The following is an 11,437-nucleotide window of genomic DNA, read 5'->3' as shown; positions in this document are numbered from 1 at the left end:
AGCATCCCCAGGGGCCTGGAGTTCAGAAGATCCAAGATCTCCAAGTCTGAGCTCTTGTGGGACCTTCTGTCAGATGAGGGTCTTTCCCACGTGTGAGCTGGGGATGATTTTGGGTGGTTATGATTATATGGTGCTGGATCTCACCCAGCTGCAGCCTGGCCCCATCTCCATGGCCATTGTCCTGCTCTAGGCAGGTCCAGGTGGGAGCTGAGGGCCTGGCCTTGCTGAGATGAGCATCTTTCTGTTGTGTCATCACCCTCAGCATTTTAAAATTAAGAATAGAAATCCACATATTGGAGCTTCCCATGGTGCCTCTTGTCCTGCCACCACCATCTCCACGAGGAGAGCCACCTGGCTCTTTCCCAAGGTGCCCCAGCACCTCCTGGGTGTGCTCCAGTGCCTCCATCCCTGCTTTTGATGTGCTGGGCAAAGGCTGGTCTCGAAGTGCTGTAAGGAGTGGAACAGTCTCATCTTCCCTCACCAGTGGTCATGGGGATTCCTAATGTTCATCCCAACCCTTTGAGCCGCAAGAGTTCCTTTAGTTTTCCGCCCATTTTTCTGGAAGCTGTGGGTGTTGGGGTTGCTCCGGAGTTCCGCGGGTCAAGAACAAGGTGAGGTGTGTTTAGCTGGGCTGGAAGGGGTTGGGACCTGCCCTTGGAGGGATGAGCTGAGCCCACCTGAAGTGTTTGGTCAAACCAGAGCTCCAGGAGGCCAGTGCTGGGATGGAGGGACCTGCTCCCTCAGCAGAGCAGTGAGAAGGGACCATCTCCTATTGGAGCTGAAGTGGTTTGTGGAAGGAAACATCTTGGTGCAGTTGGACCTGGAGATGTGGCGGATCAGGCTCAGCGGGGAGGGGAGAGGCAGGATGGTGCATGGCCAAGGTCCTGTGGGTTTTGTGGAGTCAAGGATCACACCTGTGGTTAACCTGGAGACCACTGCCCTGGCTTCCATGGCTGCATGGAGGAGGGATCTGGGATATTCCACATCCGGCTCCTCACCTGAGGTGGCGGGAGAACAGCAAAACACCCATTTCTGGGGTGCTTTTGTTGTTTGGCTGCTCCCAGGGTGGGCAGGAACAACCCCCACCTCTGCTGGAGCCCAGCACGTGCTGCTGCTGCCCGGAGGGCTGGAGGGCTGCTGGGGCTGTGACCTTCTCGCTCTTTTGCTTGTCCTTCTTTGTGACCCCCCTCTCCTTCCATGGCCCTTCCCTGTCCCTCACCTTCTGCCCGGCCCCAGTGGTGTTGTCCATCCCCTGGACCTGGGATCAGCTGCTGCTGCTTGGATCCAACAGGCTGGAGGTGATGGACCTTCCGCTTGGGAAGTGACAAAGCCCAGGGGACCCCCCAGAGCCCCTTCCTGGGGGGGCTGTCCCTGTCCTTCCCTCCTCTGCCTCTGCCTCCTCTGTGTCCCCCCAGATGTGGGGTCTCCCTAAGCCCTTCCTGCCCTGTTCCTGCTGGGGCAGAGCTGCTGGAGGAGGCACCAGTGCCATGGGCATGGGGCCCCCTGGAGCTGCAGGGCCCCCCCAGCACCAGCACAACCCGGGGTGTGCCCCCTCCTGTCCAAATTCATCCTCAGGGATGCCCTTCCAGGGAGAGCAGGAGGGGGGGATGTGCCCTGGGTCCCCCAGCTGCCACAGGGACCTCGGGGGAACCCCATGACCCATTCCCCCCTTTCTCCTGTGTTTTTTGGGAGCTCACCTGGCACTGCAGGGCCTGCAGCTGCTCCTTCAGCTCAGTGCCATCGGGGTGGGGGTCCCAAGGGTGGAGGTCCCTCCAGGGCCCACTCCCACCATACAACTCCCTCCCCACAAAGCTTTTGTGGTCCCAAAAAAACTTTTCTGGCCCCAAAAGCTTCCCGGGGGAGGCTGGTCAAGGGTGACCCCTCCTCGTGGAGGTGACCCCTTCCCTCACATTTCTAGGGGGTGAGATTACATTTTTTTTCCCAAACAGGGTCATTTTGGTCACGGGGGTCCCTCCTCCCCCCCAGTTGAGCTCTGTGGTGGTCGGAGGAGCTGCAGCTTCTCGGCCAAGGTCACTCGTGCTGGCCTTGAGTCACCCCTGGGGGGGGACATCGTGGGTGGAGGGCACCTGGCCATGTGAGAAACAGCCCTGGGGATGACCTGGGTTGGGGCAGGAGATACATTTTTTGGGGTCAGGGGGTGATTAACCTGCCCGGGGATGCCCCAGCCAGCAGCTGAGCCCTGGCAAACTCAGTGCAGGGGGAGGACAGTAGGGTCACCCCGAGAATGGGGGCACCCTGAGAGTGGGGTCACTGTGGGACTGGGGTCACCCTGCGACTGGGGACCCCTTGAGATTGGGGTCACCCAGAGACTGGGGACACCCCGAGAGTGGGGTCACCCCGAGGTTGGGGACACTGCACTGGGAGCTGCCAGGTCCCCATGGAACAAGGGGCTGGAAAATCGTGGGGGCCCAGGGAGCGTGGGGTGGGTGGGGGGTGGATTCCCAGGTGGCAGCTGTGCCCTGGGGCTCCCCAGGAACCCTAGGAAGGGGCCGGGGGACCCCCAGCCCCTCCTGTGGCTGCAGCCCCTCGGGGAGGCTCCCCCAGCTCTGCCACAGCCCCGACAAACCCGGGGGACCCCCACTGTCCCCAGAGCCACACGGGTGCCCCCCAGCTAGGGTGCCAAGGGGGTTCCCAAATATTTGGGGGTGGGGGGTTACCTGTAGGGTGAGGCAGAGATTGGGCAGGGAGGGGTGCGGGCAGTGCCCCCCCCCCCCACTTTAGGAATGACACCACCCCCCCAGGGGGCCACATCATGCCCTGTCCCCACCCCGGGCCCCCAGGGGTGCTCAGCCCAAGGATTTGGGGGTGTCCCGAGCCCCTCTGGGGTGGGGGTGCAGTGGGATGCTCCTGCCTCTCAGTCAGGGGGGGGGGGACACGACCCCCAAAAGGGTGGGTCTCTGCTCCCCCCCATCGCTGACACGAGTTCACCAGGTCTCAGCAAAACCCCCCCCCCCCCCCCTCCCCGATTTTGGGGGCGCCCTCCTTGGGGGGTGGGTGTGCCCTTCGTGGGGGGGGGGGAGCAAGTTGGGGTTCACCCCCCCATCCCCAAAACCCCCGTCCGTTCCCATGGCAACGCCGGATGCGAGGGGAGCCGCCCATTGGCTGCCGATGATGTCACCTCCAGGGCGGGGCACCCCCCACCCCAAAAAAACCGGAGAGGGTGGGGGAGGGGAGCTCCGCCCCACGCGGCCCCTCCCCGCCCGTGGGGGCCCCACCCCGCCCCACCCGGCACCGCCCCGGGGGCAGCGGCGGCGGCGCCGGCCGGGGATGCGCTCGGAGGAGGCGGCGGGGACGGTGAGGGGGCACCGGGGGGGGGGGCGGGCTCCGGGGGGGTCGCGCGTGGGGTCTTTTGGGGTGGGTTTTGGGGGGCGGGGGGGGGCGTGTGGGGTGTGAACGCGGGGATGGCGGGGAGGGGGCGGTGGTGGGTGGGGGAGGGTCCGGCTCCCCCCCGTCTCTCCCCCTCCCCCCCCCGCCCCCCCCCCCCCGCGGAGGTCGCGCGTGGGGTGTCCCCCCCCCCCCACGCGCCGCGCGCGCTTCCGCGGAGGGCGCCCCCCCGCGGCCGGGAGGTCCCCGCGGGCGGCCCCGCCCGGCCCTCCCCCTCCCACGCCCTTTGCTCTTAAAGGGACACCCCCCTTTTTTCGCCTTGACCCTCTCCCCTCCCCCGTCCCCCGTATCCCCCCTCCCTGTATTCCCCCTCTTTGTATTCCCTCCTCTCCCCCCGCGCCGTGTCCCGAGCGGAGGGTGGAGCGCGGAGGAAATTCCACGGGGGGGTGTGGCGGTGGCGGCGGCGGGGCGTGACCCCCCCACGCCCACGGGTGGGGGACCCCGGGGGTGGGGACACGCAGGGGACAAAGCGGGGGAGAGGGGTGGAAGCCGTTTACCCCCCCCGTCCCGCCAAGGTCACCCCAAATCCTTCTTTAAGCTGTTTAGGGCGAAAGGGGGGGAGGGACTAATTCTTGCGGAGGGGGGAGAACAGCACCCCCCGATGTGTGGGGCCGAGGGAGGGGTCCCACAGTTCCCCCTCGCCGCGCTTGGCTGGGTCTGGGGTGTGCCCAGGCTGAGGACGGAGGAATTCAGTTCACTGATGAAGGGGGGAGGGCAGCAAGGCTGGAATTTGGGGGGGCACGAGCCCCATCTCACCCCCCCCCAACCCCGCGGGGCTTTGGGGTGCAAGAGACCCCCCAAAATGCGGTTGGGGAGGGTCTCCCCGGGGAGGAAGGGGCTCCCCTTTGTGCTCCCCCCCCAAATGAATCTGTTTGTGGGGACTCCTCGCGCGTGAGGGGTTGGTTTGGGGGCCCCGGGGGGGCTCCGGGAGTGCGTTGCGGGTACCCAGATGCGGGGGGACAGTTGTGTGTCTGTCTGGGGGCGTCCTCCGGTGTGTTTTTTTGGGGGGGAGGTGTCTGACTGGGGGGGTGTTTTGGGGGTCTTGGGGGGCACTGGCCAAGCGTGGGGGTCTTGGGGGGTAGTGGCTGTGAGTCGAGGTGTTTGGGGGCGATATCTGCTTGTGGGGGGGTGTTTTGGGGGTCCTGGTGATCTGTGATTCTTCAGGTGGGTGTTTTGGGGGTCCTTTGCTCTGTGGGGGCGTCTTGGGGGCCCCTGGCTGAGAGAGGAAGTGTTTTTGGGGGGAGGGGGTGTTTTGGGGCTCCATAGCTCTGTCTGGGGGTGTCTGGGGGGGTCCTTGGCTGAGTGTGTGTGTTGGGGGGTCCCGAGGTGAATATGGGGGTACTGGGGGGTTCCCTGGCTTTGCTGGGGGGGGGGTTCCTGGTGGTTTGGAGGTCCCCAGATGAATACATGGGTACTGAGGGGGGTGTCTGTGGCTCTCCTTGGAGAGCTCTCCTCTGGCTCTGCTTAGGGGGATCCCTGTGTGTCTGTGGCTGTTTTGGGGGGATCCCTCGTGGTTTGGGGGTCCCCTGGTGAATAGGTGGGTACTGGGGAGGGGTCTCTGGCTTTATTTGAGGGGGTCCCTGGCTGTGTGTGGCTGTGTCTGGGGGGGTCCCTCGTGGTTTGAGGGTCCCCAGGTCAATATGTGGGGGTCTCTGGCTTTCTTTCAGGGGTATGTGGTGGTTTGGGGGGGTCCTCAGGTGAATATGTGGGTACTGGGGGTCAGTCCCTGACTCTGTCCAGGGGGGTCCTTGGCTTTATCTGGGGGGTCCCTGACTGTGTCTGTGGGAGGAGGAGGTCCCTCGTGGTTTGGGGGTCCCCAGGTGAATATGTGGGTACTGGGGATGGGTCCCTGGCTGTGTCCAGGGGGGTCCCTGGCTGTGTCTGGGGGAGGAGGGGGTCCCTGGTGGTTTGGGGTTCCCTAGGTGAATATGTGGGTACTGGGAGGGGGTCCCTGACTGTGTCTGGGGGGTGGTCCTGGTGGTTTGGGGGTCCCCAGGTGAACGTGTGGGTATGAGGAGGCGTCTCTGGCTTTGTCTGGGGGGGGATTCTTGGTGGTTTGGGGGTCCCCAGGTGAATATGTGGGGGTCTCTGGCTCTGCTTGGGGTGTCCCTGGCTGAGTGTTGTGTGTCTGGGGGTGGGGACCCTCATGGTTTGGGGGTCCTCAGGTGAATATGTGGGTACTGGGGGTGGGTCCCTGAGTGTGTTCAGGGGGGTCCCTGGCTCTGTCTGGGGCAGGGTCCTGGTGGTTTGGGGGTCCCCAGGTGAACATATGGGTACAAGAGGGGGTCTCTGGCTTTGTTTGGGGAGGTCCTTCTTGGTTTGGTGGTCCCCAGCTGAATATGTGGGTCCTTGGGAGGGTGGGGGTGTCCCTGGCTTTGTTTGGGGGGAGGTTCCTGGTGGTTTGGGGGTCCCCAGGTGAATACGTGGCTCTGCTTGGTGGGGTTCCCTGGCTGTGTGTGTGGAGGTGCTTTGAGGGGGGGGGGTGTCCCTCTGAGGCGTGACCGTGGGTGTGCGCGTTTCGGGGGTCGGTGTCTGATCGGGGGTGTGTACCGGTGTTGGGGGGGGTGTACCGGTTCGGGGGGGTGTGTACCGGTGTTGGGGGGTGTGTACCGGTGTGGGGGTGTTTCGGGGGGTGTGTAACGGTGTTGGGGTGGTACCGGTGTTGGGGGAGTGTCCGGTTTTTGGGGGGGGTGTTCGGGGGGTGTACCGGGGTGTTGTTGGGGGGTGTACCGGTGTTTGGGGGGTGTACCGGTGTTGGGGGGTGTGTACCGGTGTTGGGGGGTGTGTACCGGTTCGGGGGGGTGTGTACCGGTTCGGGGGGGTGTGTTCTATCCCCCCCCCGCCCCGTGCGGGGCCGGGCCGAGTGCGCGGGGCGCGGCGCTGGGTGTGGCGGGGCGGGGCCGCGCGGGGCCGGTGCGTGGGGGCTCCGCGGGCGGGGACGGGCCCTGCGGGGGCAGGTACGTGCCGGGGGAGGGGGTCCCGGGTCAGTGTAGGGGGGTCCCGGGGTCGGTGCGGAGGGTCTGGAGGGTCACTGTAGGGGGGGGTGACGAGGCGCAGCTTTGCGGAGGGGGGGGTCCCCCGTGGCCGCCGCGTGCCGGGCACCCCCACGCGTGTCTTGAGGGGGGGGGGGCGCGGGGGTGTTTGGGGGTCCCTGTTGCTCCACGGTGTTGTGTCGCGGAGCGGCAGCCCTGAGGTGGCGGCGGAGGGTGTGTGGGGGGGGGGAGGTGGTCCCCGCTGCCTCGCTGGCCCCTTTAAGAAAGCTCCACCCGCGCGGCCGAGCCCGGGTGGAGCCGCGGGGCCCTTCGCACCTCGCCCCTCACGGCGGGGGAGGGAAGGTGGTGGTGGTGGCGGGGGGGGGGGGTTGGAGGTGAGATGGCGCTGCCGGCGTTGCGGGGAGGCTGCGGGTGGGTCGCTGAGCTCCGCGGCCACGCGTGAGGAAGGGGGGGGTAGGAGGGTGGATGGAGGGGGGGGGGCGGGTCAGCGAGTGAGTGACCCCATGGGTGGGGTGCGGGGGAGGGCGCGGCCCCTTTAAGGCGCGCGCGGGGCGGGGTCTGGGCCGGCACAAAGGCGCGCGCGGGCGGGGCGGGGCCGTGAGGGGCCGGGCGGGACCCGCCATGACCCGCCGTGAGGGGCCGGGCGGGGCCGTGAGGGGCGGGCGGGACCCGCCGGGACCCGCCGGGAGGGGCCGTGACGGCCCCTCCCGGCGGGTCCCGCCCGCCCCTCACGGCCCCGCCCGGCCCCGGCGCCGCCTGAGGCGCCGAGTCCTTCCCCCTCTCTCTCGCTCTGTTGATTGGTGCCTCAGTTTCCCCTCAGCGCTCACGGGTCTCTCTCCTTCTCTCTCTCTCTCTCTCTCTCGCAGGGGAAGGCCACGCCCGCCATGAGCTCGTCGGCGCTGCTGGCCGAGGGCCCCCTCGACCCGCCGGTGCTGCTGGCGGACATCAAGACGGAGCCCCCCGAGGAGCTGCTGGCCAGCGACTGCAGCCAGCCCCAGGCTGAGCCCGTGGATCTCTCGCTCAACAAGTCTAAGGTGGCTCCCGCCTCGGCGCCGCCACCGCCGCCTCCCCCCTCCTCGGTGCAGTCCTCGCCCATGTTGGTGGCCCCGCCGCTGCCCGCGCCCGCCACCGTGTCCATCCCGCCCTCGGGCCTCAGCTCCACCTCGGCCATCCCGGCCGTGCTGTCGCCCGGCTCCATCCTGGCGTCCACGCAGGGCAGCGGCGGGCAGCAGATCCTGCACGTCATTCACACCATCCCCTCCGTCAACCTGCCCAGCAAGATGGGCAACCTGCAGACCATCCCCGTGGTGGTGCAGTCGCTGCCCGTGGTCTACACCACCGTGCCCACCGACGGCGTCACCGCCATCACCGTGCCCCTCATCGGGGGCGACGGCAAGAACGCGGGGTCCGGTAAGGGCAGCCCTGAAGTTTGGGGGGGGTGGGAGGGGGGGGGGGCAGCTGTCCCGCCTCACTCTTTAAGGGGATCAGGTTTTTCCACTGTGGGGTGTTCCCCCCCCCACGCGCCGTGTGCCACCTTCGCCCTCAGCCCCCAGCCTGTGCCCCTCAGGGGACACGGCAGGGCGGGGACACGCGGGGCATGGCACTGCCTGTCCTCCACCCATGCTGCTGCTGGCAGTCTGCCTGCCCTTCCCACTGGCTGCCCGCTGCCAGCAGCTCTGGTTTCAGTTTGCCTGCTTCCTGTGCCCCCTGCAATCCCCTTTCCCAGGACATTCCCTGGATGTGCCCTCCTCTGGGCAGGAGCAGGCAGCCAAAAGGGTGCCCCCCAAGTTGTTCCCCGCCTCGGGAGTTTCTCCATCTGCCCAATTGGATTTGATTCCGGGGGGGGATGGAGAGTGTTCGATGCCCTGCGGGAGCAGGAGGATGATGGTTTTGATGCTGTAGGGGTGGGTGATTTTGGGAGTGTCCCTTTTCTGTGCTCACCTGCCTCACCCCTTCCCTCTTTCTGTGCCAACAGCTTTCCTATCCCGGACCCCACCTGTGAAAATGGACCCGGGCTCCGTGTTCCCCATGGACATGAACAGCGACAGCGAGGACAGCGCCTCGGAGAGCGGCCCAGCCCCGTTCCAGGACCTCCAAAGAGAGTGAGTCTCACCCTGTCTGTGCCTCCCCTCCGGGTTTGTGCCCCCTGGGTGCCCCACAGAGCCCAGGGGTGCCAGGGTTGTGCCTCCAGCCCTCCCTCCTCCCGCAGGCCGGCAGTGAGGGGGCCCAGGGCTGACTCCCCCGACCTGAAGAAGCGGCGCATCCACCAGTGCGACTTTGAGGGCTGCAACAAGGTCTACACCAAGAGCTCCCACCTCAAAGCCCACCGGAGGATACACACAGGTGGGAGCAGGAGCAGTGTCCCCAGGACCCCCATCGGCTGGGAGCACCCAGGGATGGGCTGGGAGGGTGATAGTGGGTCATCCCTGGGCTCTGGGGTGACTCTATGCCAGAGCTAGGGGACACTATGGGGGCTTGGGGAGGCCTTTTAGGGGGTGCAGGGCCCTTTGAAAAAAACAGAGAGGGGCCCTTGGAGAGGCCCTTTGGGGGCTCAGGGTGCTGGCACCCTGTGTCAGGGCTGGAGGCTTTCCTCTGGGGTCATAGGGGGCTCTTGGGAGGTGCTCTCTGTAGGCACAGGGTGCTCTGTGGGGGTGCTGTTACCCTCTGTCAGGGTTCAGGGTGGCCCCCTTAGGTACCTTTGGGGCATTTGAGCCCTGTGTTGGTGCCCAAGGCCATGCGTGGTCCATCCCTGGGCTCAGGGGTGGCCCCTTAGGGGTTCTGGCACCCTCTGCCAAAGACTGGGGAGTCCTTTTGGGGGCTCAGGGTGCTGGTACCCTGTGTCAGGGTACCTTTGGATTTCTTGTGCTCTGTGCTGGCCCTCTCGTGGTGCCGGTACCCTGGGCCACGCGTGGTCCGTCCCTGGGCTCAGCGGCGACTCTTCCGAGGCACCAAGGAACTGCCCTTCCCTGGGAATAGCCGGGGGGCACCTGGGGGTCGCTGTGGCAGCGCTGACCCTTCTGTGCCTCCCCCCCACAGGTGAGAAGCCCTACAAGTGCACGTGGGAAGGCTGCACCTGGAAGTTCGCCCGCTCGGACGAACTGACGCGGCACTTCCGCAAGCACACGGGCATCAAACCCTTCCGCTGCTCGGACTGCGACCGCAGCTTCTCCCGCTCCGACCACCTGGCCCTGCACCGCCGGCGGCACGTCATGATGTGAGCTCGGGGTGCCAGGGGTGCCAGGGGGCCCCCGTGCCCCTCCGTGTGCAGGGACTGTGGGAGTGGAGAGGCCGAGCTAACTGTGAGCAGTTAGCTGCGGGAGCAGTGTGCTGCGGGAGCCCCGCTGGCGCAGCGTGGGAAACTGGATTCTGGACTGCTCCTCCTTCTCTCTTGTCCCCAACTCTTCTGTTTCCTGGGATTCTCCTCCCCACTCGGCATGGCTGGAGGCTCCTCCTTGACTCCTCACCCGGGATTCATCCAGCAGCTGCCTCCTGACCCGCGTCTCTTCAGCCTGTTCCACCCGGTGTGCTCACTGTCCCCTGCCCCCTCCCAGTGCCTGTGGGCAAATCTGGGAGCCATGGCAAGGTCAGGGAGGCAACGAGGCCCTTGTGCAGGAGCTGTTGGCCTTTTCCCTCTCCCTCCCAGACACTGTCCCAGTGGGAGAAGGGACTCTGGAGTGTCACCTCTGTGTGTCCCTCAGTGCGTGCTGGGCTTTGTGGGAAGTGCCGGGGTCACGTCGAGGGCCAAGAGGAAAAGAGGAAGCAAGAACAGGGGGAAACACAACCCCACAGTGACCCACAAACAAGGCCACCACCACCACCACAAAAAGGGAAACTCTGTGGAACATGAAACTTTGACTTTATGGAATTTTAAGAGGGGGTGGGACAGGGTGGGGGGAATGAGAGCCACCAGCTCTCGGGTTTTTTGGAAGCCTCTGGGCCACGTGAAGCATTTCTAAGTTAAACCAGCGGCTGTGGCCACACACTTTGCTTTTTAATAATTGTTTTCGTGGAGTGTTTCTTCTTCCTCCTTCCCCCTCAGCCAACCTCCCCCTGGTTTCTGGGAGGGTGGCAGGATTTGGGGTTGAAGCTGTTGAGTGGTGGGAGGGGTGATGGATGGGGGGGCCATGACACCCTAATCCTCAGGCTGTCCCTGCAGGGGCTAGTTTGAGGGATGAGCTTCCCAAAACGTCTCTTGGAGCTGATGCCTTTGCCTTGGCTGCTTGGGGAGGGAGCAGCTGGTGTGGGGAGGGTCTGGGGGGACAGTTCAGAGACCTGTGGCCCCTAAAAACAACTGATGGCAGCTTGGGATACTGCTTTTCCTCTCCACTTCAGGGTGTTCATGGGCAGAGCTTTGTGGTTCCTGACCCCCCTGAGGCTGGGCACAGCTAGAGGGTGGGCACAGGTGATTCAGGTGAAGTGCCAGGTCCTGCACTTGGGCACGACAGCCCCCCACAAGCCGCAGGCCTGGGGCAGAGGGGCTGGCAAGCTGCCAGATGGGGAAGAATGTTTCAGATATATTAATGGCAGTGTAGAAATGACATCATCCTGTTCCAGGATGAGGGTGGTCACCTCACCAGCAGGGACAGGGACAAGCAGAGGGGTTTAACCCTTTCTTTGTCTCCATCTTCAACATGGATGATGGACCAAGGGGGGCCTCAGTGCCCTGAGCTGCAGGACTGTGACTGCAAAATGACCAACTCCAAGTGGAGCCTGAAATCATGTGGGATCTGGTGCTCCAGCTGGATCCCTACAAATCTATGGAGCCTGATGGGATTCATCCCAGAATCCTTCAGGAGCTGCTGATGTCATCACAAAACTTCTCTCCATGATTTTTGAGTGGTCTTGGGAATCCAGGGCATTCTCAGCTGACTGGAATCTGGAGAATGTTGTCCCCATTTTCAATAAGGGCAAGAAGGAGGATCCTGGAAACTCCAGGCCTGTCAGTCTCATTCAGTGCCCGGGATAATCATGGAAAAGATTTTTCTGGGAAGTACTGAAAAACACCTGGAGGACAACTGGTTGCAGCCAGGGGAAAGACC

The 11,437-nt window shown here is 64.9% G+C and overlaps 1 protein-coding gene across 2 annotated transcripts; it reads left to right on the top strand.

The window, feature by feature from the left end:
• The first annotated feature begins 3,273 nt into the window (after nucleotides 1-3,273).
• KLF8 (Kruppel like factor 8) lies at nucleotides 3,274-10,396 on the top strand. 2 transcript variants are annotated; one of them, XM_027715893.2, is made up of 5 exons: nucleotides 3,274-3,315; nucleotides 7,265-7,808; nucleotides 8,374-8,500; nucleotides 8,608-8,741; nucleotides 9,435-10,396. In XM_027715893.2, the coding sequence occupies exons 1-5, from the start codon at nucleotides 3,289-3,291 to the stop codon at nucleotides 9,614-9,616; spliced, it is 1,014 nt and encodes a 337-aa protein (XP_027571694.2). In that variant the 5' UTR covers nucleotides 3,274-3,288; the 3' UTR covers nucleotides 9,617-10,396. The 2 variants fall into 2 exon arrangements, with proteins under 2 accessions (XP_027571694.2, XP_039243080.1); XM_039387146.1 differs by having other exon boundaries at nucleotides 8,590-8,741.
• Nucleotides 10,397-11,437: the final 1,041 nt, after the last annotated feature.

This window comes from Pipra filicauda, unplaced genomic scaffold (genome assembly GCF_003945595.2).
Source record: "Pipra filicauda isolate LSUMZ 115617 unplaced genomic scaffold, ASM394559v2 scaffold532_size348037_pilon, whole genome shotgun sequence".
Classification (NCBI taxonomy): domain Eukaryota; kingdom Metazoa; phylum Chordata; class Aves; order Passeriformes; family Pipridae; genus Pipra; species Pipra filicauda.
The sequence above is the reverse complement of the archived record's forward strand: the minus strand, read 5'-3'. Positions and strand labels throughout refer to the sequence as shown.

Bases quoted from the DNA above. Each gene is read 5' to 3' on its own strand.
- KLF8 (XM_039387146.1), top strand. From the start codon at position 3,289: ATGCGCTCGGAGGAGGCGGCGGGGACG. The intron at 3,316-7,264 runs GTGAGGGGGCAC...TCTCTCTCGCAG, and splicing joins CGGAGGAGGCGGCGGGGACG to GGGAAGGCCACGCCCGCCAT. The intron at 7,809-8,373 runs GTAAGGGCAGCC...CTGTGCCAACAG, and splicing joins CGGCAAGAACGCGGGGTCCG to CTTTCCTATCCCGGACCCCA.